This window comes from Antedon bifida, chromosome 4, assembly GCF_963402885.1.
Source record: "Antedon bifida chromosome 4, ecAntBifi1.1, whole genome shotgun sequence".
Taxonomy (NCBI): Eukaryota; Metazoa; Echinodermata; class Crinoidea; order Comatulida; family Antedonidae; genus Antedon; species Antedon bifida.
The window spans coordinates 15,895,745-15,923,672 of NC_136229.1; the positions used below are offsets into that span (position 1 = coordinate 15,895,745).

Consider the following 27,928-nt stretch of genomic DNA (forward strand, 5'->3'; position numbering starts at 1 on the left):
TGGTTTGTGATGGGTTGTCTTAAATTTATTTTTAAATCATTATGTTGATAAGATACTGTTTGGACTACAACTGAAGGATAACCTGTTTGATAATATGTTTAACTTTTGTGACCTGTCACCTGTGCATCTCTCACTTTAATATTCTTCCACCCATTGGTTGTTTGCAACAAATCCATCAATAACTTCTTTAATAGCCAGGTTTGGTACTAACATATCTTGGGTTAATGTTTCTCTGGTAATTGGATCAAAATGTCCAACTCTCTACATAATAAAACAGAAAATAATAAATAAATAAATTATAAGTTACAATCAAGCCCGGACAATATACTGTACCATGCATACCAAGTTTTTTTTTTACTAGGGTAGGAGGCGCCTAGGAGGTGCCAAGACCTGGTTGGTTCTAACCAGGCTTACATTTAGACCGAACCATGGCTATACTATGTTTTGGGTTTATCTATTCTTTTTCAGTGCTTAATAGACGTTTCACAACATTAGGTGCTTTGTAAACTAAGATATTATTATTACCAGAAAGAAATAGATCTATTACAACATCAATGTTCAACTTGTCGCCACATTTGACTGAAATACGTTATCAACATTCATTATGTAAAGTTTTAATATCTTTAATGTAACAGATATTTATGCATGGAAACATTAAACGTCTGTTTGTACCGTTTCTAGACACCCAATCCTTCAAAAAAAGATATATTTCGTCCTTATCATTAATACTTTTCTAAATATATATATATATATATATATTGATTCTTTAAGGATAAAATTTCAAATATTATTATCAATAGTTTAATAATAACATGAATTAAATCAACACAATATCTTTTAATCATTACTATTTAATATTCTAATCACTTTCTGTGAATATGCTCTGTTTGTTTTAGTTTCACAAAGAATATTATTGTATCCGTTACATACACATCAAATGTTTACTAGCTATGTTTACAATTACACGCAATTAATCCTCATAATGTCTGTGATGACATTGTTATTTGATTGTTTTAGATGGCAGATAAACAATTGTTTATGATGATGAAGATACTAGAGATAAATTTAACAATCTAACAGGAAAGCTGGTGATAATTTCCTACGCATCTGGAACATGCTTCCTGTTGAGAGGAACGAATTTGCCACCTCTATTTAAACGTCATTTTAAAGACTTCTTTTTATCCAGTAGTTTTAAACTACTTGAAAGTATTGTTATTTGCTCTGTTCTTGGTAGGACGCAATATAACAGCTTAATAATAATAAATTTGATAATTGCAGTCATAATATTCTAATCAGGGTGTGAGGGCATGTGGCGCAGTGTGTTGGATGTTTGACTACTGATTGCGAGATCGAGGTTCGAATCCAACTCTCGCCGCATTGCTTGTATCCTTAGGCAAGATACTTTACTTACGTTTGCTTCTCTCCACCCAGGTGTATAAATGGAAACCCAGTTAGATCAAGACACAACCTTGTGCTGATTACTAGCTGCATTATGGGAGTATGTTTCCATACATGTTTGATCAAAAATGACTGGGGTAATAATGTTCAGCACTTAGAGGTTTCACAACATTAGGCGATATATAAATCCAGGATATTATATTAATTATACTTTCAAAATGTATCTACTGTACCTGAAGATGTTCTTCAATATCTTTTCTATCATACGTGATACCACTTCTCGTTATAACTGGTTCTCTCATCAATTCAAAACTTATTTTACCACACAGATAATCTGGAACATCACGTTTCTGAAAAGTAAAAAAAGCTTAATATATAAATATTTTACAATGTTGGAAAGATAAAATATTTAATAAAATTGTTTCTCATTGTGTTTTCTCTTTTTTTTTACATCCACGTTTATTGTCAATTCTTTTTTTTTATATACTATATATTTTGCAGGGAATGAAATATTATTTTACTACTAACATACACACATACTGTACATAAATACAGGGAATAATTTAAAATCATCTTGTTGCTATACATGTGCATAGTAAGTTATTTTGTTGTTAGAATGCTAGCAGAAATATACATACATAAAATTCAAAATCGCAAGATACGCACTCATTGTGTTTAGATAAGATATGATCATTACCATTCACGATTTCTTTGTATGTAATACAATATAGTACATACTAAAATAATTTAATTACATGCACAGTGTTATGAAAAACTAATTCTTATAACTATAATTAATTTAAGGAAACTTTTTTTTTTTGGGTATGAATATTTTATGAACAGCTTTTGTGTATGTAAATTTAATATATTTGTTAATCAATTGAAACCATATGCTGAATAGATTAGATTGTTATGAAAAGAAAATACTGAAGTCTTATAATTGAGTAAACAAACAGGTAGTGGGAGACTTTATTAGTATTTAAAGCTACAGTACCTCATGATTATACTTATATCAAGATACCTTTTTGAAATAAAATTACAAGATGGAGAAACAATTTTAAGGTTGCTATTGTGGTTTATCCAATCATGTGTTTGATATTGCATGTTTTAATCTAACCTAGAATTTGAAAATTGACACAATATTATGTTAAATTGTATTTGATTTATTTTGGAAAAAATAAATGTTGATGTGAAGTGAAGGAGTTGAAAAAAAAGAGAGTACTGAATCATAAAAAGGAAGACAGAGAGGCCTTTACATTTACTGTACTGAATACAAATTCTTATTAATGATACTTGTTGTAAACATTTTTTTTCTCATGACTATGATTAAATTCAGCCCCCATGTTGTCATATAAAGAATTTCCAATTAATTATGATAGCTAATATAAATTTATTATTAATTGACCTTGAATTAAACTAATATAAAGTATAAAATTAAGCTCAATATGTTCATAGCTAATTAAAAATTAGTATTGGAATGAATTGATTATTAATGAATAATTATATTATTAATCTTCGTACCAGTACAGTACGAGACCCTACTAAAGAGACATCTCTGGGGCTCAACAAAATATTCTTCCTGTTTGTTTGTAGTGTTTTGGCCCTTGATAGGAGTTCCCATGAATATGAGTTTCCCATGAATAAGAGTATCCCATGAATATGAGTATCCCATGAATATGAGTTTCCCATGAATAAGAGTATCCCATGAATATGTGTTTCCCTTGAATAGGAGTTTCCCCTGAATAGTGTTTCCTCTGAATAGGAGTTTCCCATGAATAGGAGTTTCCCATGAATAGGATTTCCCATGAATAGAAGTTTCCCATGAATTGGAGTATCCCCTGAATAGAAGTTTCCAATGAATAGGAGTTTCCAATGAATAGGAGTTTCCAATGAATAGGAGTTTCCCATGCATAGGAGTATCCCATGAATATGAGTTTCCCATGAATAGGTGTATCCTCTGAATAGGTGTTTCCCCTGAACAGGTGTATCCCCTGAACAGGTGTATCCCCTGAATAGGTGTTTCCCCTGAACAGGTGTATCCCCTGAACAGGTGTATCCCATTAATAGGTGTATCCCATTAATAGGTGTATCCCATGAATAGGTGTATCCCATGAATTGGAGTATCCAATGAATAGGAGTATCCAATGAATAGGAGTTTCACTGAATAGGAGTTTCACTGAATAGGAGTTTCCCATGAATATGAGTTTCCCATGAATAGGAGTTTCCCATGAATAGGAATTTCCCATGAATTGGAGTTTCTCATGAATAGGAGTTTCTCATGAATATGAGTATCCCATGAATAGGAGTATCCCATGAATAGGAGTTTCCCATGAATAGGAGTTTCCCATGAATAGGAGTTTTCCATGAATAGGAGTTTCCCATGAATAGGAGTTTCCCATAGGGACATCTCAAAGGAATGTTCTACTAATTCAATCAAATATGGTGTACTGTGCATAAGTTGCATAAGTTGCAAATAAAATGTACCTGTACTGTATTGGTTATATAAAAATAACTCTAAAAATGGGGGGGAATATTTTATTTATATTTTATATTTTACACATGAAGATTGAAAAGGAATTCCTTTCTGACTGAAGCATTTTCACACCTGCGTTTACATCATTAAACAACCAAAACGTCATTTTTTTTCAAAGATGACCTTAATATGATGAACAGATTAGGTAGAAAGTTGTGGAATTGTATATACTTAAAAGGAATAACCTGGATTATAATATATATATATCTTCACAATAACTGCTTAAATGAATCCATGATGGGAAAGAATATAAATAATTAGAACCCACTGTTTGAGAAGACCGAGTTTGGCAACTAAAATGATATTCTATATTTTAGGTAACACTTATTTTTACAATAGACCTCTATTAGTTTATTTTTTATTAAACCTTATTTAATTAGGGTAACCCTAAACAGCATATCAAGGGGCCTTCATATAAAGAACATATATGAAAAAACAGATGAACTATGTTTTAACAAAATATATACATACATACAAAAATATAGCCTACAATACTATACAAAACGTTGAGGTTTTTCTTTTGGTGTCAAATATTTTTTTAGAGCAGACTTAATATTGTTTATTGATACCGCATTTCTTAGTTTGGAGGTATTTCATGAGGCATTCAATTACTGTATATGATTTTCCTGGTGACCCAAATAGAAATGTATATAGCAGTATCAGCAGAAACACGAAGGGAGTCAGTCACGATGACTATGGTCAACAGAGCTCTTGCTTTAAACTCTTAACCATTTGGACAGTAGGAAGTAACCGAGAAGATCGAGCCTAATAATATGCTTGACTGCCTCAAAGGAGACACTAAGAATAGAGGAAGCTGCTATTGATATAAATATATGGCGACATTGTTTATCTACAGTATAAATAGACATTCGTGGCGTCTCCAAAACAAAACACATGTAGAAAATGATTTTTTTTCATACCATTCTTCTTGAATCCACTTCTGCAAATAATGAGTTCAGATCTGTAACATGTTTGTCCTAAAATGAAAAAAAAAAATTATTTAGAAATATGTGTACAGTTATTTATACAATAATGTTAGTTCTGTACTGTAGTTCAAAAGTGTTATCATTAAAATATAATTCTTGTTCTGCATTGTAAAGGCAAAAATACTTGATTCTCTCATGATGATTTTTTCATGATCATGAAAAGAAAAATCTTAATTTTAAGAAATGTATGTCACTTAAGACGACCCCAGACTTTTTTAACGTAAAATGTCAAGTTAATGCATGAAGGTATGGTTTATGATTCATTTATTCATACGAATATGGTAAAATAAATATATCACTATTATTAGAAATTATCTTTAATACATATTCTGACTACAGTTAAAGTCATTAAAAACATTTTTTCAAGAACTTATCGGAATATTTACTTGATTATTTATCCATTAGGAGGTAAATATAAAACATACATTAGAGAATAATATAACCTACATATTTTGTTCTAAAAGGATAATTTCAGAATAATAATTGCTTATTTTATTTCATATTTGGAAAGTATTATTCTAATTGCATTTATTCGAATCAGATCACATTCAATAAAAATCAGGAATGACTTGTTTAGTGCAAGTTGTATAGTGTTGCTATGGAGTGCAATCACCCGATTATTTGTACTGATTGATCTCCATATAATATGTCTAGTGTCATATAGCAAATTTTGTAAAGCAGTGTCATATATCTATCACATGTGTTACCTGGCCTATGGTACAGGTAACACTGTATCACAGAATTTTGCCTGATACTGTACAAATTATAGATATGTACCAGGAATATGGTAGCGTATTAGTTAAATTAAACAAATTCATTTTAAAAATCTCAAAATGTCTTTTTTTTTCCAAAGGCACTGTTAGATACACATACAAAAAAAAGATGAAAAAAGTAATTTTAGAGATTGCGTGTTAGAACACAATATATACAATTCTCGTTTCTATTTTCTCGTTTTTTAAAATTTGTTATTTTAATTGTACTGTAAATCCAGCATTTGTTGTTTTTAAAGCCAACAAAAATATTGAAACCTATTCAACTTTGTCGGAAAAAAAGGTCAAGAATCCCAACAAATTGAAGATGATTAAAATGACATTTACCTGTTATCTGATTTAAGAATATCTGTCTTATCTAGTCAAGAAAGATACTTAATCGTATTTGAAGATTCACTGAAAACAATTACTAAATAAAAGATAGTGCTTTACATGGAATACTTGCAACTACATTTTAATATGTTTATAGCTATTTTCACATTTTTATACATTAAAAGCAAAATTAGGAATGATAGTCTAAATTAAGAGAATATTTTTATAGACCAAAATGTTTGAACTAAAGAAGTATTTAATAAGCTACATTTTTATTTTGATTAATAACAAACATATGCCGTTCTAGAGTAAATTAAATTTGCATTTTGGTACATGTTCACTGTATTTAAATAAAAGGTTGCTTAAATCGCAAGAAAAAATTTTATTCTATTTTAAAATAGAATACGGGACCATGACAAATATATTCTACTGCAATACGTACTGCAGTTACTGCAGTAACTAGATTTTGTTTACTCTTTAACCTGTTTAATGCAATTATTTCTGGGGCTCATACACACTGTTTATTGCAATGAATCAAACTTAAAATAACAACAAAATAAACCACACACTAAAATTATATTATTTGCAGTAAACTTCAGTACAAAATGTTTGACATGATCCATTAACTGATTGAAACCTATATTATTCTCATTATCATTGTTAAAATAGCAGACCTTAAATTATAGAAATATCAAGAATAATGGTTCTTTGAGTTCTGTTCCATAATTGCATTGTGTGCACTTATACCTACATGGTCATGCTGAAGTTTGTCCTTCTCTTTGTCTAGTAATTCTATTTTCCCATTCTCTTCAAGCTTTTTGATTTTTCTGGGAAAAAAAAAAGAACTTTTGAGTAAGTAACTCAAACCTTTGGAATGGTAATCAAATTGTTACAGCAACCTCTATAGTGTCATCACGATATGAAATCATACCTCGCCAATATTTCCAACTTCGAAGTGGGAGATTTTTCATACACATGAAATAAAACATTATTAGATAACTACTGTATGGAAGGAAGCTAATAAAAATTGTATACAGTGGAAATTTGATGGTTCTGATACCATTTATCAAAAAGAAAACACCTTAGCTAAAGAAATTAAATTTATAATATAATTCATAACTTAAAGAATCTTCCTATAAGAAAAAACAAAAAGAAAAAAACAACAACTTTTCAATAGCCGCCCTATTTTCATGGTTATTATACCAGACGATCTGTACAAATTATGTAAACTTTACAAGAAAAGACAGTAAATTTAAATTAGTATTTTATTAAATCTCTAACAAAAATTATCATATCAGAATAATAAAGTTCATTCGTTTCAATTAAGTAATGGATACAAATTATACTGTACAGTACACATCATTAGGCTTGATTGACTTCACAATATTCTATTAATATTTTCTTGATTAAAGATACAGTATTTATCATTATTATTTGAATAATAATTAATTGAAAAAATTGGTAATTATGAGCTAGAGTATATAGCATATATTAAGAAAAAAAAACATTATTTATAAATACATGTTTATAGAATTTACCTCAAAATCAATATACTGTATAAGATTGCTCTTTTACATGAAAAATAAAGATTAAATAAAATCAAACTTTGAATAATGATTGAATTCAATTTAACCAAAAACCCATTAACTTCCATTCAATGAGGACCAGGCTTTTGGTTAACTATTTTTTGTTTGTCATTAAATTCAATGGTTTCATCAGGAAAATAATTTTTTTCTTTGATCAAATTTTTGATCAAACTGAATAAATTACGGCCTATGTGGAATTGCCTATTCAACTACATGAACTGGTTTTGATTATTTTTTTCAAGGGGAAAATATATCTATCTGACACTGAATTTAGGAGAAGTGTAGAATGAATGTTCTGCAATCATGGTTACTAAGGAACTTAAGTTCATTAAAAGCGGAATTAGACTTTAATTTTCTACATAATGACACAGAATTATCATTTCCAATTCACTAAGTATATAATATTGAGGAAAGTGAATTAATGTACAGTAATTTTCTTTTCACAAACCTTTCTTTATCTTCTAACATTAATTCGTTGAGGTAGCTTTGTAGTTCTATTTCTTGTTGTATCCTCTTTTCTTCTAAGACATTCCAACGTTTCTTTTTGGCCATTCTTAACGCACTTGTGATGTCGTCACCATAGTTAAGTTTTTGTTCTTTAGCTAAGTCATTAGCTGAAAAATATAAAGCAATAAATGATTTGGAGCATGGACAAAATATTAACACAAGTGCCAATCAAACAAACACAATCTTTGATCACCATGTCTCGCCATATTTCGACGTACAGTGTCAGCTTAACTCAAAATGCGAGACATGGAACGCATACATATCCATTGGTTCATTTGTCCATATTTGGCGGTACTATGCTATTTAATTCTCCAAAACTGTTCCTGATAAACATTATATCTTAAGAAAGTTACTACAGTACATTATTTTAAAATTACATTTTGAAATCAAGAATTTGTGAAAATCAGACTGAAGAATTCATTCCACCAATATATCTATAAAACAAATTTAGCTTTTTTATAGATAATAGAGAGGTTTCGCAATCTTACGAATACGATAACGAAAACGGATACGTCACGCGCACGTATTCGTTTTCGTAAGCCAGTAAAAATCTGTTTCGCATGGCAATGAAATATTGAGGGCCGTCCAAAATATGACTGCGGTAAATTTGAGCGAAGCGCACATACGTGTTGCTTGGTGCTTGGCTGCCTAGGCCTAGCGTAACATCAATGCGAGTGAGGACTTTAAAAACTGCTATTTATCAAAATTGAGCTGGCATTTTAGTAAATTACGTTAGTAAATTACTTTCAATAAATCTATAATTATATTATAATCATGAATCATTCCTGATTCAAATGCAAAATGTGCAAAATAGATCAAAAACTATACTCGTTTTGTAGTTACGAATATGACTGGTGATATTCGTCAACACGAATACGCTTTACGAATATGAAATGGGGATCAGCTCAAAAGTTTCACAAATGCATGACGTATCCGTTTTCGTTATCGTATTCGTAAGGTTGCGAAACCTCCCTAATGTGAAACTCCATGTTAAAAATTATAGTTTTATATTTTACTGCAACAGTTACAACACTTAACACACTTTGAAACGTGCTCAAGTAAAAATATATTGTATATTTTTAATAAATCAACGTAAGATCCAAATGTGCTCTCATATTATAGCATGAATTCAAACAAGATTAACTAATAAATCTAAAGAAAGAGAGTTCAAACTCTAAACAATCAACATTTTTTTTAATAACATAAAAAAACCATGAAATCTGAAATTACAAACAAGTATATATCTAAATAGAGAAAGTGAATTGGAACTCTAAACACTCAACATGTTTTTAATAGAACACAATCTATATTTATTTGACTAAAAAAAAGTCAATAGCAGAAACTCCTGTAGTTCTTAAAGCTATGTATTGATTGTTTATCATTAAAACATCTAAAAATAGATTTTCACTATAAATAAACATACGGACAATAAAAAAATCTGATAGTTTGATTAAACAGAATTAGGATCTATTATTAGAAATTCATTGTTGTTTTGGGGTAATGCTTTTCAACGAATAATATCATGTATTTAAATAATATTTATTTAACTAAAGCTACTGTACATGGTTCTGCATGGCTTCAACGTTATGAAATTAACAAATACTATATAAGCATGTTTTATTAACAGTAGTTTTCATGTCTGTCTGCTTTTACCATTTGTTTATTTTCCTTTGCTCTTTGAATGTATTTTTTGGTATTGTATTTTATTTTAGTTCAATGATAATAAGGAAAATTATTCTATCGCAGTTACTGCAGTAACTACATTTTGTTTATTTTTTAATCTGTTCATTCAATTATTTGTTTTTTTTAAAGTAATGTTTATTCCAATGACTGCTTTTAAATACATTGAAACAAACTATATTCATAAGTTATTGCACTTGAAAAAGTTTATTTACTGCAGTAAACAGTAGAAACATTTTGACATTACTGTTATTGAATTTTCTTATGCTTTTATTATTAGGATTCAATACTGATTGGTTAGTGCTACTGTTGCAAAAGCAACAAGGGTATTAAAATATGTATTTTAAAGCATTGAAAACACCTTTATGATGTAGGAGACTGATTTTAATAAAGGCCAGCGTTAACCATGATTGAAATTTATGATATTATTAAAAATAAAGTGGAGAACAGAACTGAAGGAGCACAGCCTTCATAAAGGTAGTTCTAAGATAAATACAGATAATAGGGTCAATTAATACACTCATGCATTGTGAGTGTCATAATGCATCTACTACAGAAGTAACTGTATACTGTACACTTTAGATCATAAAAGCACAATGGTTTACGTATAGCCTATGCTTTATTAGTATTAATCTGAGTTTCACAAAGGTGAGATTACTTTAGTAAAGATAACTACATTTCAATTCAAAATATATTTAGTTAAATACATCTCCATGATTGTGGATTGGATTATATCAAAGTATATTCCACAAAATGTCAATAAAATATAAAAACTTGAGATTGCAGCGTAACATGGTACATAAAATAAAATTTAAAAAAGTACAATGTTACAAGTATTTACAAAGAACAACCAGATACAAAAAAATCAACTGAAGCAAAAACTGGTATCTTTGAACTTTTCTCCTAACCAGCTCACTCTTTTGAAGTAACGTTTACAGAAAGTATCAAATATGGTGAGAGATTCCTTATGAATTGCAATAGAATCTCCACCTAAAAAATATACCATAATATTATCAGTATTTCTAAAAAGAATTCATGTCGTGCCCATTTATAAAGCTGTATATGTTATAAAGTTCACACAATGAACACTAAATTATCTAAAGAAAAAAAAGATGTTGAAAGAACAGAAACTTGTTGTTGTACAAGATTTTCAATATAGGAAAGACAATTTTTATAAATATAGAATATGTTATGACAGTAACTTATAGAAAACCTGTTTCAAGTATGCAATTTGCAACATATAATTGACGTCATCATACAATTGTGAAGGTCACAATCAAAATGTAAAGTTGTAAAAAAATTGTTGAGTGAATGCAATTACTGTAGGCTTGGAATTATAAATAAATAAATTTTCAATGTTTTTAATAAAATACTGAGTGAGATACTTATTATTCTTATTAAGTTGATGCTTAATGCTGTCTGCATTAATTAGAAAACTATCATATTTACTTAAGAAACACACGGTCTTCATCTGAGAGATTCTACAGTAATTATAAAAAAAATCTGATTGGAAAACAGATACCTTGCCAAAGACAATCATTCAAATTATATAATTACTGCAGTAATTACAGTAAAACAATTTTTTAACATAAACCTAGATGATAGATGATAGGCAAGGAAAGATAATTGTGTGTAAATCAAAAATTAAAATATACGTACTGTGACATTTTGATCTGATTACATTTAATTTCATTTTTTGGTACACACAATTATTACTTTCCTTACCTTTACAAGCCAGATGAAATTATTTAAACAGATAGTTTTGTTTGTAAACTACAATACAAAAGTAGTACAGGTTGACTCTTCTATGTGGAACTTGGCGTGATCCAATCAAAACAAGACTGTATTTCCAATCAAGGAAAGCACATTTTTCTTGCAGTTATGTAATGCTATGTATAGTTCATATTTTGGCCAAAGCCAAGACTAATTGATGACAACAGCAGCTATGAAACAAAATCAAATAACATTGTTCAAAACCTCCAGTAAGTGTCTGCTAAATTAAATTTACTTTGTATCCTAATCTTTATTTTCATGTTTAAGAAAAAAATCAACAAGTTAGATTTTATTTTACTTGCTGGTCGTGTGCACCTTCACACAAGTGGGATAGGCAGCTTTCGAGATCCAGATGACGACTGGCAAAGCATCAATGCAAGGTCTTGGGCCACTGCAATTTAAAAACTCCATAATGTGCCTAGTGTGGATGACGCATAACTTTCAACTCGAGGTAAATTTGTGTTGAGCATACACCAGTGCTCTTTCGACAGAGAAAAAGGTGAATAAGCCCACTTACTCCTTCGAAAAACATACTTTCTTCTTTTGCACATAATAATAATAATGGTAGTCTTATATAGTGCCTTATGCAATGTTTCTAAATGCATTACTTACACACAAAAATTATCCATTAAATATCCTAAAGATAATCAAAGAATGAAGAAGCAGAGGAACCATTTACACTGCTCTGTTCTCCAACACAGGACAACTTTAAACTTTGTTTCTACCACCATAACTAAAACCTACACTATCATTATCAAACTTGTGCCCATATATGGACATGATGATGTCATTTCGCTACCATACTTGGGCATATCACTACCATATTTGGGCACATCAAACTAGTTTGATAGTGTAGAAAGAGCTCTGAACCTGTACCGATTTCATAACTAGTTCTTGCAGCGAACCTGCAACAAATTAGTATTTTTCCTTTTTCTTTTATTTACTACTGTAAATGAATCACTATCAGGATTTGTCTAATAAACCTAAAAACTATTTTTTTGTATTACTGTTTGGCACAGTTTAAAGACAATTATTGTTTATGTAATAAGTAGCAAGGTACTGTAATTTAAAAAAACAGATACTGTACAATTAAAGATTTTTATATCTGATAAGCATTTTTTTACCTCCAATCTATTTGAAAGATTCACAACACTTCCATGTACAAATCATATTAAGCCAATAATTTAATTTTTCTCATTTTATCAATTTAAGTTTTGTTAATTTTAAACACATTTTGTATTGTTTTAGTTACATTCTTTAGTTCTTTTCATAATAAAAATTTAGGACTTATGGAAAAAAAATGTGATAACCTGTACTTTTAATTGTTTGCTGTTTTTTTTTTGTAAATAGTTTTGTATACTAAAACTGATTTTTTTAAGTTTTCCATTCAAATAAAGTTATTATTATTACAACTTTAAACTTACTAGCTTACATAACGCTGTTTTATGATGATACCTTAAGGAATCCGACTAAAGCACTCAAATCTATAAACTTGATTTAAAGATTATTATGGTCAAAGCTTAAGCCATGTTTAATTAATGACTGTACTGATGAATTAATTTTCAAGATGTCGGTGATTAGCAAAATGGAATTAACGCTTAATGGCGTTAATGAAAACCCCCGAAGGTTATTTATCAAAACAGGTGAATATTAATTACAATTTTTATTCAATCTGAAATGTATTTCTCCTTCATTATCTCCAGAAATATATTAGTTTTTGAAACACTCTCTACACGTTATTAGTCTGATTATTTATCAATTCAAATCTGTTTACTTACAAGTTATCAACTATCATATTCTTTTCCGTAAGTTCTAAATTATATAAGACACCTTATATAATTTTTATTATGCCTTGTTCTGCCTACAGTATAATAAACAATGTATACTGTACATTGAGTGTATTTAATATACTATTACTAACATTATTTATACTAGTATTTAGTACATTGTTTTTGTGATGTCATAATCATATAAAGGAACTATTCACATTTTTGTTGAGTTGGACAATTATTAAATTAATGCTCCCAACAAATTGGGGTATTTATTCACATAATTATTAATTGGTTATTTGCTCACAGTAGAATCAGGGTTTAAATCACAGCGTTGGAGGGGCCCTAGTGCTATAACTAGGGCCTGCAACCCCAATGCAACTACCCAGCATTGGAGGGTCCCTAATAGGAATGCTAAACTAGGGTCTACAGCCCCAATGCAACTAGCCAGCATTGGAGAGCCCCTAATAGGAATGCTAAACTATGGCCTGCAGCCCCAATACAACTACCCAGCATTGGACTGCCCCTAATAAGAATGCTAAACTAGGGTCTGCAGCCCCAATGCAAATACCCAGCGTTGGAGGGCCCTAATAGAGTGCTAAACTAGGGCCTGTAGCCCCAATGCAACTACCCAGCATTGGAGGGCCCCTAATAGGAGTGCTAAACTAGGGCCTGCAGCCCCAATGCAACTACCCAGCATTGGGGGGCCCCTAATAGGAGTGCTAAACTAGAGCCTGTAGACCCAATACAACTACCCAGCATTGGAGGGCTCCTTAGGAGTGCTAAACTAGGGCCTGCAACCCAATACAACTACCCAGCGTTGGAGGGCCCTTAGGAGTGCTAAACTAGGGCCTGCAGCCCCAATACAACTACACAGCATTGGAGGGCCCCTTAAGAGTGCTAAACTAGGTCCTGCAACCCAATACAACTATCCAGCGTTGGAGGGCCCCTTAGGAGTGCTAAACTAGGGCCTGTAGCCCCAATACAACTACCCAGCGTTGGAGGGCCCCTTAGGAGTGCTAAACTAAAGCCTGTAGCCCCAATACAACTACCCAGCGTTGGAAGGTCCCTTAGGAGTGCTAAACTAGGGCTTGCAGCCCCAATGCAACTACTCAGCATTGGAGGGCCCCCAATAGGAGTGCTAAACTTGGGCCTGCATCCCCAATGCAACTACCCAGCATTGGGGGGCCCCTAATAAGAGTGCTAAACTAGGGCCTGCAGCCCCAATACAACTACCCATCGTTGGAGGACCCCCTAGGAGTGCTAAACTAGTGTCTGCAGCCCCAATACAACTACCCAGCGTTGGAGGGCCCCTTAGGAGTTGCTAAACTAGGGCCTGCAGCCCCAATACAACTACCCAGCATTGGAGGGCCCCTTAGGAGTGCTAAACTAGGGCCTGCAACCCAATACAACTACCCAGCGTTGGAGGGCCCCTTAGGAGTGCTAAACTAGGGCCTGTAGCCCCAATACAACTACCCAGCGTTGGAGGGCCCCTTAGGAGTGCTAAACTAGGGCCTGTAGCCCCAATACAACTACCCAGCGTTGGAGGGCCCCTTAGGAGTGCTAAACTAGGGCTTGCAGCCCCAATGCAATTACCCAGCATTGGAGGGCCCCCAATAGGAGTGCTAAACTTGGGCCTGCAGCCCCAATGCAACTACCCAAAGTTAGAGGGCCCCTTAGGAGTGCTAAACTAGGGCCTGCAGCCCCAATACAACTACCCAGCGTTGGAGGGCCCCTTAGGAGTGCTAAACTAGTGTCTGCAGCCCCAATACAACTACCCAGCGTTGGAGGGCCCCTTAGGAGTTGCTAAACTAGGGCCTGTAGCCCCAATACGACTACCCAGCGTTGGAGGGCGCCTTACTGTTGGAGTGCTAAACCAGGGGCGGTTCTCCTGCGTTACACCACTGAGGAAGCAAAATGCTTGCTACTTAATTGCATAAAAAGATTTAACGCTAAACAAAACAATGTAGTAACTGCAGTAGAATTATTTTTATATGTGGTTCCTTATTTTTACCAGCAGTATTGCTAAGAACCAATACTGATTATGTTTAAATAACAATAAACTGACCACCAGGAAAGAAACGATGTTTTGAGCCGGTTAAGCATGGGATTTCACGGTTGAAAAGGTCTAATTTCCAGTGGTCATGAACTGTCAGTAGCAAACATAAATTTAAATTTAAAACAAGATATTACACTAAACTCATCCATTTCAGATTGAAAATGATCATCTGTATAATTCGTAACTCAATTTTCGATTTAACGATCAAACTTGTGCCCAGTTTCAATTGCATGCGAATGGACTGACAATGATCGCTCACGAGCATCCTTCGCGATACATCATCATTATCATTTATTATCGTCAATGACCTTAATTACTGTGAACTTCTTCCGTAAATTGATTACAATTCACATTATCGAATCCATTTGAATATCTTTGGAATACATAAAGTCATCTTTAACTTGAAAACCGATATTATAAAAATAATAATTATAGTACTGTATGAATCGACATAAGGAAACTTACAGCTGGCCCTTGCCTTCCTCCTCTTGACCTTTTGAACCTATAGATAAAAACTTTATAAAGTAACTATGTAATTGTAAGTTATAAAAGCACACAAAACAAAACAGGGAGGGTTTTATGGTGTTTTATGTGATTTTTTTGAACAAGATAACATATTTTTGTTATTGAGGTTTATTCTGAAAAATTAAAGACGTTTTAAAATTCAACACGGAATCACTTCGATGTTATACAAAATTCCAAATTTTCAATATGTCTTTATAAATTAAAAGAATTAAATTATGATGCGTCATCTAAATAATATCAAAATAACAATAAATTGACATAGTATAGAGTACTGTAGCTTCTTTTTATATCAATTATATACAGTAGTTAGTTCTGACCTTAGAGTGAGTACCAGATCAATTTGTCCAAAAAGATTATTACAAAAGACTCCAGCAATGATTATGAAAAAAAGGTATAATTAAAATTGTATTAAGCAAAATCAATGTGTAATTCAGTATAAAATAGCATAAACTTTATATTACCACTTATTGGATACTGTATGTTACAATACAACTTCACCATAAACACTGAGTTTCAAATAAAAATGAAAAATGAATTTCCAATTAAAAAAATAATAATGTCATTCATTTGTGTTGTTTACTAAGTAACTTTGAACTGATGATTTAATGCTTTGATGCAAGTAAAGTACAGTAAACCAAAAAAAAAACAATTTATTCAATCAACTTTAGGTATCTGTATAATAGAACATGTAGCAATTAAATTATGATAAAATTCAATATTTCGAAGTAAAACTTAGTTGATAATAATCAAATAAATGATATGCAACAAAGCTTGGTTCCCACGCAATGCAATGACGTAATCACATCGCAAGTAATTATTGACCACTCAGGATCATCAGGATGCGATGTACTGTAGCTTGTGATTGGTAAACTCACTTATGTTGTGCCCCCATGTTGTTGCGTCCAAGTGTGGACCAAGCTTTAATAGCATTAAAGCAGGTTCACACTTAGACACATGTCATCTGATTGGATAATACAGTAATAGTCACTCTATATTCCAAACATGCCACTAAGAGTACAGTCTTTCTAAATAACAATTCAAAGAAGCTTATTAGATATAACTCTTTGAAAGTTCATTTAACTCAAATTCAATAAATTTATTTTAATTCATTTAGGGAAAATACATACATTTTGATAAAGTTAAACTTAAAGAGTTTAATTTAATTATCGTTTAATTTTTAAATACCATACAGCGACTTTAATAAATTAGAATTAATTGTACATCTGCATTTTAATATGCATAAATTTGCATTAATTTCCGCCGATACATAAACGTAAAATAACGTAAAATAAATGATTAAATTGATTGTTACAATGGATGCAATATGAAATAACATGTTTGATTCTATTTGACCTTGCATTCTTTTTGGTGCTTTAGTTTTAATTTTTTATGTATATTTAATAGCTAATTCTTTTTTGTCCCATTAGGACATGTTGTAGGACAGGGAAGATAATTTCACTCTTCCCTGGCTGTGCAAGTCTACTCTTAAGGTTCTGTACCAAAGTTATTTAACTGGTAAAGGTTGATTAAATAATAGGAAACAAAAAGAATGATAACCCAGCATAGTGATAAACTACAAAGGTTGAAAATGACAGGCTCAGTGGCGTAACATTAACAACTATGACTTGAGCACTCACTGGCTAAACCTAGGGGCCCCAGAGCTTAAGGGTCCAGAGTATGAGCAGCCCAAAGCAACTACCCAGTGTGGAGGGCACTCTAGGAGTGCTAAACCTTACTCCACTAGGCAGGCTAAACCCTACTCTTTCCAAAAATGTACTGAGTTCTTTAAAGTGCACACGAACCAGTGTACCGGTCGTCTAATTTTAAGAGCTTAACCGAAAAGACTTGTCTACAACCAGAACTATGATGGAGAAGGGCTTTGAACATGTGATGATATTATGGCTGTGCTTTTACAGTGACCATATCCATAGAGATAATATATCTATGCCCTATCTAACCACTCTGCCACTCGACTCGACCTTTTTATTTTAATGGATGCAAAATAAATCTTATTGGATATAAAATAAGTAAATAAAAAGAAGTTTCATGAACTTTTGAACAGCTTTCAATCAACTGTGGATAAAATCATGATAAAATGGTTATGAGATAATTCACTGGCAAACTATAGGAGAACGTCTCAATTAAGTTTGGATTTAGACGTACTTTACAACTCTCTAAAAGTCATAAATTGATTGCATGAAAATACTTGCAAAATTTCATGCGATAAAACATGTCTCTTATTGCTCAAGGTTAAATTTCAATAGGTATTCATATCACTGAATGTTATGATAAAAATTGCCATGCCGAAGGTCTTGGGATCAGGTCTTGGCATTGTCAGGTAACATTTTTAATAGTTAACATTCTCCCTGAGTACAGTACAAATTTTTCTACTAATTGTAATTGTTGTTCTCACAGGCATACAAAATGCTACAGCAGCAGTAGCAGCACTACTGGTCTATTTACATCAGACTATCATGTCGGGAATATAAAAATCACCGACATTTCGCTTGAGGTACAGCATATCCGGCCAAAAAATAGTGTTTGACAAAATGCTATTTACTGAGGGCTCTCTTTATATTTATTGTTTATTGTATATTTTTCCACTAATGGAAATGTCACCGAATTCTGAAAACTGTATTATGATTGTATTATATTATTATTATTATAGCAAACGGAAATAAAAAAATTGTATTTTTTGTAAGTTAGTTCAGAAAGGCTCTATCGTCAAATAATATTCACTTTTTGTTTCACTGTTTGATACCAAATAAAACAATAATAATTACGGTAGCGAGAAACTCTGGTCGACCATAAACTTGAATTATTTTTAGCATACATTTATTAATTGAAATATTTATCAAATTCAGAATGTTAAATGTAGGCAATACTGTACTGTATGTTTCGTTACACACTGGGATTATATCCTGTATAATTAAGACCTACCCATGACACTCATATAGTAAAGACGGGTCATGTAGTGAAGGTATCTCTTGTATTCTGTTACTTTTTCTAGTTCTTTTGCAAGACTTGATCACGGTAAAATTAGGTATCCCAATGAAAAAATTTAGATTAATTTGTTTACTTTTTCTTTCAGTTAACCACAAAGAACTTAATGTAATTAGCATTTTGCAATTAAAATGATTGAAATCCGATTACCCGTTCTGAAGTTATGGTTATTTAAAGTGGTAAAAAAATACTCGATTTTTTGCCTAAAAATGGTGTTTTTTGCAGTTAAAATTGGAAGCATTTTTAAAAGGTTATAACTTTTACAATAATCAGTTAAAAGTTTTGATTTTTTTTAAACCTATAGATATCACAGAGTTGTACAACTCTATTTATTTTGGAGTCTCAACAAAACCTATTTTTTAAATTATTGGTCCGCAAAGTTGGTCCGAAAGCATTTTGCGCCCATTTTTGCTGGAATTCCCTAAAAAATGAAAAAACTGCAATTTTTCAATGATCTGTAACTTTTGAACTACTGTACTAATTCATTTAATTTTTTTTTGTACTTGTTAGAATGTAGTGTATATTTCATTAATAAATATATTTGATATGTGTAATATGAAAAAAAAATATTTTATTAATGGTGAAATTTAAAATTATAAAAAAAAAATGAAAAAGTATGTTAAAAACTGTGTGTACTGTTTCCTTTCTTTCACACTAATTTTAGGTAAGTATGATTATTATATTATTTTAATATACTTTATATTCATAATTTCAATCATAAATACTAAATTATATATAACTTTTGAATACGTAAAACAAGATGTTAGGGCCGTATGATTATGACACCAAATCCAAGCCGGGCTAAGATGCTCTCTTAGGCAAACACAATGGGTCAAAATAAACTCATTTAAAATAATCAATGTTAATTAAAACAATTAATTGTTTACATGAATAGTATATATAACATTATAAAAATGGTTTTCTTTTCGTATTTCTAACCGTAAGTACGTTATTAAATTGAAATACCGAGCTAAAGTTTAGGCCAAGTAACGGCTTACTCGCGATCAGCAGTCGCTCCCGTAAAAGTATTTCGGTCGCAGTTAATGACTTTCGGCCGCCGTATACAGAGTCAAATGTAACGTTGGTAAATTAGCTTAATAAATTTCTTCGGTACATTTAAACCTAACGCATTTGCATTGTATACTTGCATAATAAATCTTCCGCACATTACACCAATTTTAAGTTGTTAAATTAATGCGTAAAACCAGATATTCTACAACGGAAAAGGATATGTCAATTTCCGACATCGCCGCTGTCACACATCTCGCGTCGAGCTGGCCGAACTCGAGCGAGGAAAACTAAACAACGTGTTCAAAATATGGAACGTACCATTCGCTGATAGGGTGCAATAATGTATTAAACGGAAAACGTCACAACAAACTAGCGCGTATTTCACAGTACAATATTTTACTCACTACAAAATTCACCGGATTATAATGGTTGAATCTTTAAAATTCTGAACGGGATTTACGCCTCATGCACCATTTTAAAATGTAGTTCGCACAATTACCATGCACAATACGTTTGTAATCTATGTTTTATCGATTTCAATGTAGATTTAGCTATAATTTAATACCAAAATCCATAATATTTTTCCATAAACGGTGATTCAAAATTGGATTTTTGTCACAAAAATTGACTTTTCGTTACTAAAAATCTATTTATAAAAGACGATTTTCATATCAAATTAAAGCTCATTTAAAGCCTGATAACATACAACAAAAATTAATCCGCTAGCTTCAATGGTAATCGTGCGATCGTGTTTTGAAAACTGATGGGGATTTTCCGATGAGGTTTTCAACGCGCGGAAATCGGCTCGACGGGATTTTAGAACCGTTTTAAAATCGCATTTTCTCAGCAACTACTTCATTAATTTTAATTGTAAACACACTTATACATAGATTAAAACAAGTACTTTCAAACAATATAAATTTTGTAAGTATTAATTAAGAGTGAATACGATTTATTTACCATCAAAGTCATACTACTTATTCGAATTTTGTTAATATTTCAAAAGTGATACCCCTCTGTGCGCTTTCATTGGGATACCTAGTAAAATTAATGTACTTGTTTTTACAGGCTTTCTGACGGCAGTCAATTCAATCAAATACTTGTAAGTTAGTCATTAATAAAGTTTATTTATTTTCTATTAAGATAATCTGGAAAATTTAAATTAATTAAATTAAAGTTTTCTGTTTACAAAACTAGACGGATTTTCAGATGTTTTATTATGACCTTGGCTCTTACAATTTGTCTGTCTTCTGCTTTAAAAGTGAAACAAAAAATGTCTTTCTAAGAACATCAATTTTAATAATCAATAAAAAGGAAAGATTTTGTTGACTTTAATTGAATTAATTGCTTCTTCTGTAAACTAATAAGACACAAATCAGAAGATTTGAGTAATTCGCAATTTTTCACTTTTGGCTTTAGGGTTTAGGGTGCTAGATAAAACCATTGAAAAATATCATCCTGTCATAGAGGGCGTGGTTTGTGACGACGCCAATATATCCAATAGAGGTATAGCTTTTGGTTTCTTTTTATGACATACCTACAGTTAATTACAGTGACTGCCTCAATCTTGATGCATTAAAACTAAAGTCTACACTATTATTATAGTAAAAATATGTAGCACTGCACTACTGCAATAGAATAATTTTGGTACCTAAACAATCAATCATACAAAATCAAAATTGGTTGTTTATACTAATATACTTAAATCTTAAATCGATTTAAGTTTGCCATTTTGTATGTTTCATGTTTTGTATTTTAATGTGCTTTTAATTCTATATTTATATCTAAAGAGTTTAAAGCATCCTATAATTGGCGATTTTTCACTGTTGGATGTGGTTGAAATAAAATAAAATAAAATAATATACAGTTTCTTAATCATATTTGGAGACATATGTCAAATAAGAAGAACATTTGACTGACTCCTGGTTAGCAACAAGGGTGATCCGCATACTTTGCTTTTGTTTTTAATGGTTGGTTTTTCATAATGTACTGTATATACACTTCTATGCTTAGAATTCTCACAATATTAGGAGGTACTGTATCTCAGGATATTAATTATCATTATTAATTATTAATAACGTGTACATATTCCTGCTGGTTATGTGACCGGATGTGGACCCTAATTTCTGTCTACAGTTCAATCCCCCTATTAACAACAATATGCCATGCCACTGAATACGTCTATGATTATATTAACTCCAAGGTTTTGGATGGTTTAATGTGTTCATTCCTACATACTTAATATCTGTGAGAAGTTCAAACCAACCTACCAGGTTTAATTCCCCTTTATTACATTTCCAAATGTATGATTACTAAATATTCAATTTGGTGATAAACTTTAAGTTGTTAATACAATCATAAAGCACACACTAGGACATATCAAGGTATTTTGTATCTTTTGTTCTTTGCAACAGGATCTCTGATGTTTCTGTGTTGAAATAATCAGGACAATTTATCCTAATAAAGCACTTTTTCTAACCATCTTTTTAAAATGTACTTGTTGTTGTACATTATATATTCAATTTTGGTAATTTAATAAAAAAAATTCATCTAATAAATTAATTTAAAAGACGACGAGCCGCACAGATGTTTTGCGATGATTGCTTATAATTATATTGTACCGTTCGCAAAAGTCGGCTGCCGGTCAAAACCTTATTGTGAAATAATATGGTTCATGATGAAACACTCCGACTGTATATTGTATTACAATAAAGAAGCCATTGGCATACAATTAACTGTGAAATAAACAAGAGGCAATACAATCCACCTTAGTCAGGGGACATGTTTATTAAGGGGACACTTTGTTTGGTCCCTTTATAGGAGTTCTACAGTATAGCTAATTTAGGTTTTGTGGTGAAGTTAAAGTCTGTATGTACTAAAAATATCTATGGATTGCAATTTAAGATAATAAGCCAAACTCCTGCTGGTGGACCCACATGATGCCTAACGTCGAGTCTAATTACAGTACATATTATATCATTTATGTTATTGCATGGTAAGGTCATTAAATAAATCTTGCAGTACGGGAATGCATTTCTAAATAAAGTTGAGAAACATCAATGAATTTGATGCAGATTGAGGTAAGAGTTAAATAACATTTTTTTTTCACCTTGAGCTTTCCATACTCATCATTTATCGGGTACAACATTCGCCATAAATGCTTAGTTATTAAATAGTTGTAGACAAGTACATTTCTAACTGTGCATTTCATCAAATATTAGTTATTACATAGTACCATAGTAATGTAGTGAATATTCCTTCTAAATGAGACAAGAAGTACCTTTTGAATGTAAAATTAATAACAGCTTAACAACACTTCCGCAGAAAAAAAATATTTAAAGTTATTAATATCTGACAGCTTTTCCGATGAAATGTGCCAATATAAAAAGAGAGAAAAAAGGAGACTGACTACATCAATAGATTTGTTATCAACGGTTAAATCTAACGTTAAGACAGATAAAAGCGTTGGTTGGACGCAGCAAGGATTTCAAAATGTCCCCAGATGAGGAGATACATTCAAATGATAAAGCAAAGAATTTCTTTTAGTGTTTTGTAGTTGTATTGAATAGTTTAATACATCCCCCGTGGCTAGTTTGAGCAATTGTTAATAGGGTTCATCGACTCAGTTCATGATTTAAAAGATTTCTTCTCATGTTTAGAAGATCGCTCGATTCCTTTTGAAGTTGTATTTACGAGGAAGAGGAATCAAATTTGTTTGCTACGCAACATTCATGTAACATTTTAAATACATCTTACATTTTACTTTACAATCATATAGCAATCTACAGATAAGGACAGTTTAATTTTAATTCATTTGTCTTGATGAACTATAAAAACATTTCTTAAATGATTGGTGTTGAACAAGAAAATTTCACACTGATATCATATTAATCTTCTATTCTACCATGGTGGTACTATTATTACTCGCTACTCATTCTAGGCGTGGTCTGCAAAAGGAGTTATTGAGATTCAATGAGCTGCATTGAAAAATGTTCTTAGAATGTTTGCGCTAATTCCAATTAATTTCCAAAATAGTTGTACATGAACTGTGCTACATACCGTACTAAATGCAGTGCTAGGGCACACATGTATCAGGCTTTATATTTTGTATATTTTAATATTCATATTCAAAATTGTGGATTAAGCCCTGTACAGACTCTCGGCAGGTGCAGTGCAGCACCTGTAGCATGAATAACAGGGGCCGAGATGGACCGGTACACTAACCCAAATCTTCTGAAAGATGCATTTGGATTCTTTAAAGTACACACAAGTTAGATATGTACACTGAATCTCTGGTTTTAAGTTCTTGTTCGAAGAGACTTCTTCAAAAGTACCACTCCAGGTTACTGTTAAAGGCCTGAGCTAGCCTGCCAAAGCTTGGGTAATAACAAAGTGCGAGGCGGTGAGGCACATAGTATAACCAGCAAGTACAGTACTACTGGAATTCTATTGTAAACACACACATTATTATTAAATGCGGTGCAAAGGGCGCATTTTACACTAACTCAAATCTTCTGAAAGATGCACTAATTCTTTGAAGTGTACACAAGCCAGTTTTAAGTTCTTTTTTAAAGAGACTTGTTCTAAAGTACCACCAGAGCTGTGGTTGAGGAGAGCAAGAACCTTCGCCGATTTTATCGCTACGTATTGCAGCGCCCCTACCTTGAACACTCAACAATACATAATAATATTTCAAATATAAAGTAATTTGTATAGCATTTGAACTCACCTTTTTTAAGACTTGTTATAGCTTCATCGTGCATACCCTTCTCAAGCAAGGCTTGTCCAAGAAAGAAGTGACCTTTGACCAGAGTTTGGTCCATCTCTATGGCCTGTCGACAGTCTTTCGCTGCATCTGTCCATTTTTTTAACTTGACATAACATAGTGCACGATTTGTAAATAATGCTGGGAAAGATTGATTTTTAATCTGAAAAGATAGAGTAAAAAAGATTAAAAATAGATTATTTAATCATTGATGATTCAATTATTGGCACGGCCAACGTTGCCGACAGAAAACAATGTATTACATGCAAAGTTGACTGCCTATAGCCTTTCTGTTTCTTTACTTTCAGTGCTAAATCAGTATGTACTATAGTGGTTCAGTATTAACAATTTATGTAAGCAAAATAATTATAACAAATTATTAAATAGTATATTACATTGAAAGTGGACCAACTACTATTATAAAAAAAACATTACACATAAACATTTTGAAAACAGATTACATAAGGTCAAACCTTATATAAGTTTAATTAACTAATACCGTGCAACACTAGCTTAAAATTTTCAATTTGTTAATTAATATTACTATCAATGAAGTAAACAACGACCTATTTAATGAAATCAGTAATCAATAGTATGGTTAAATGCATTCTTTTGTTACAATAGTTCTTTTCATAGGATATGACACACAAAGAGCTTGAAGACATTAATTTTTTATTTTTGAAGGGGACAGAGGGTAAGCAATTAAGCTGATTTTCCACTAGGTAAATTTGTTTGCGCGAAACGAAAGTCTCAGATTAAAATATGCATGTATTCATGTTTCCATCTTCCAAATCCCTCTCTACGCATGCTTAATATAAGAACAAATTTGCCTAGTGGAAAATCGGCTTTATAGCAGGGCAAGATTACATGTGTTTCTCCAAGAATGTTAGTAAACATGCATTTTGACACCTCTCAACTTCCACCAAGAGTATCAACAATTTTATTGACATCTCCCATGTAAAAATTACACTTTTTAACATTTTTCTGTTTTCTTTTTTTGCTCAAGGAGTCAAAATATTTAACCTTATAATTTTGTATATGAGAAAGTTCTTTATGGCTGGCATTGTTGAAAAAGACCAATTGAATTGTGTGTAGGGCCACCATAAATAAGGTATTAGTAATTACTATGTTGATTTTACAGCATGCTAGCAAAAAATGTACCAAACTTTAATTCTTATTTCTTTGTTGACAATGAAGAGTGTTCAATTAATTGTGGGTTACAAACAGTATGTCCAGTTTAATTAAGACAAGCCGCAGAACATGCACAGTTGTACAGTATGTGCACTTTGTTTATTGAATATTAACCATGGGATTTAGTTTGAAACAATCAATATCTAGACTTATAGAGGTTTTAATTAGGCATTTTGGCATAGGCCAACTGTAGGCTACTACTTTTGAAGGCCTGAGCTAGCCTGCCAAAGCTTGGGTAATATAACAAAGTGCGAGGCGGTGAGGCAGGTAGTATAACCAGGAACTATTGCATTGGAATTCTATTGTAAAAACACACACATTATTGAACGCAATACAAGGGCACATTTTGCGTTAGTTGTTAACTCAACCGTTGATGTAGAATTTTTGTCAAATATTCCACACGACGCAATGAAGAAATAACCAAAACTAAAAATCTTTTTATGCAAATTTTTTTATATATTCACATGCTATTTATATTCTTTTTACTTTTGCGAGATGACAGCGGAAATGTCGAATTTAAGGCGCTACAGCACTTTCGCACCTAAAACTGGCCATCATATCATTTTTATTTATTATAATTATAATAAAAAAAGACTTCACGGTCACACTCACCATCACCACTACGCAGCGGGTGAATATTTAAAAATATTTTTAAGCACGAAAGTGCAGTAGCACCTTATAAGTGACAGAACGTAAGGCTAAAAAACGTTAAAAGTTAAACTAAGTCTAGGCTAGCTACAGTAGGCCTAGGCCCTGTTATCTCTACAGCATTGTTAGGCCAAGAACGAGTATTTGTGGGGAGCGAGTGACTCACGATGGCCTTCGAGTAGCATGATATTGCTTCATCGTATTTCCTGGCGCTATAAAATCTGTTGCCTTGGTCTTTCAAGTCAATCGCACTCATAATTGAGTTATTTACATCAAAATAAATAATTCAAGTGGTTCCTCTCTGGTAAGTTGGCAAACTAAACTAAATTCTAGACTAGGCTAGGCCGCAGCCCAACAATTTTCACACAGCAGAAACTCCGTGTTATGATTTTCCCCTTCGATTTAATTATGGAACGCAAAGTATGACAAAGTCTTACTGTGTTTGGCTCATAAAGAAAATATGATATGGCTATTATGGCGTTCCATATTTATGTTATTCCAATGTTATCTAAACTTATCGTGCGCCCTCAAAACATTATAAAGTTTTTTTATAATTATATAATTAGGCCTATCGTCGTTGAGTCTGTTTGGTGTGGCCCGTAGCATTGTATATCATAATACATACACATCAGGGAAGAGTAAAATTACATTTGTTTGTGTGTATTTTATTCTTCTCTTCAATTATATTTTCAAACATACATTGTGTGGTAATGAACGATTATTCAATCCAATTAATAACAGAGCAATATAATGACCATCCTGAAGAATTATTCAAACCGCGTGAAATGATTTCTTTGGGATTTTTTAAATCACGTTTTATACTTTCGTTTTTATTCGCGTGGTTTTTAGTCTACAGCTCACTATGTCGGTCGGTTGGTCCGGTCGGTCGGTTGGTCCGGTCGGTCGGTTGGTCCGGTCGGTCGGTTGGTCCGGTCGGTCGCTCGGTTGGTCCGGTCTCGGTCGGTAGACAATAACTCAAATTTGAGCACACGACTGCAGCCATGTATATGGCCTTGTTAGATTTAAATTCGCCTTTAACCACACACCACTATAAAGGGGTGGGATTAAAAATGTTCACACCACCATGGCGTATAGATGGAGAAAGGCTGGCGTATAGTACGCTTTTGCGTGTGAACTAGCTGTTGTTTCTTTTACAGAACGGCACGCGCGCATGTATATAAACCCATACAATATAATAATAAATATATTATCAAATGACATGAACAGCAACAACGCATTTCTATTTCTATCATTAATATTTTTGAATGCTTAACGTAAAAACTCAGCCGAGAAATGGAATATTCCATTAAGATACAAATACACTGTAACACAAGTTTGTGTTCACAAAGCGATTTGATTGGATAACGTTGATGCGCTGCCAGTAGTCTGCAAACATTATAAGCAAATGTGTC

The 27,928-nt window shown here is 32.0% G+C and overlaps 1 protein-coding gene across 1 annotated transcript; it reads right to left on the minus strand.

Moving 5' to 3' along the window:
- Window positions 1–26,904, minus strand: LOC144841366 (E3 ubiquitin-protein ligase CHIP-like). Its single transcript, XM_078697685.1, has 7 exons — window positions 26,683–26,904; window positions 24,642–24,840; window positions 8,034–8,199; window positions 6,751–6,826; window positions 4,852–4,908; window positions 1,632–1,748; window positions 1–261 (listed from the first exon to the last, which is right to left on the minus strand). The coding sequence occupies exons 1-7, from the start codon at window positions 26,770–26,772 to the stop codon at window positions 136–138; spliced, it is 831 nt and encodes a 276-aa protein (XP_078553811.1). The 5' UTR covers window positions 26,773–26,904; the 3' UTR covers window positions 1–135.
- Window positions 26,905–27,928: the final 1,024 nt, after the last annotated feature.

Bases quoted from the DNA above. Each gene is read 5' to 3' on its own strand.
- LOC144841366 (XM_078697685.1), bottom strand. From the start codon at position 26,772: ATGAGTGCGATTGACTTGAAAGACCAAGGCAACAGATTTTATAGCGCC. The intron at 6,827-8,033 runs GTTTGTGAAAAG...TTTTTTTCCCAG, and splicing joins ATGTTAGAAGATAAAGAAAG to AAAAATCAAAAAGCTTGAAG. The intron at 4,909-6,750 runs GTAGGTATAAGT...TTTTCATTTTAG, and splicing joins ACAAACTTCAGCATGACCAT to GACAAACATGTTACAGATCT.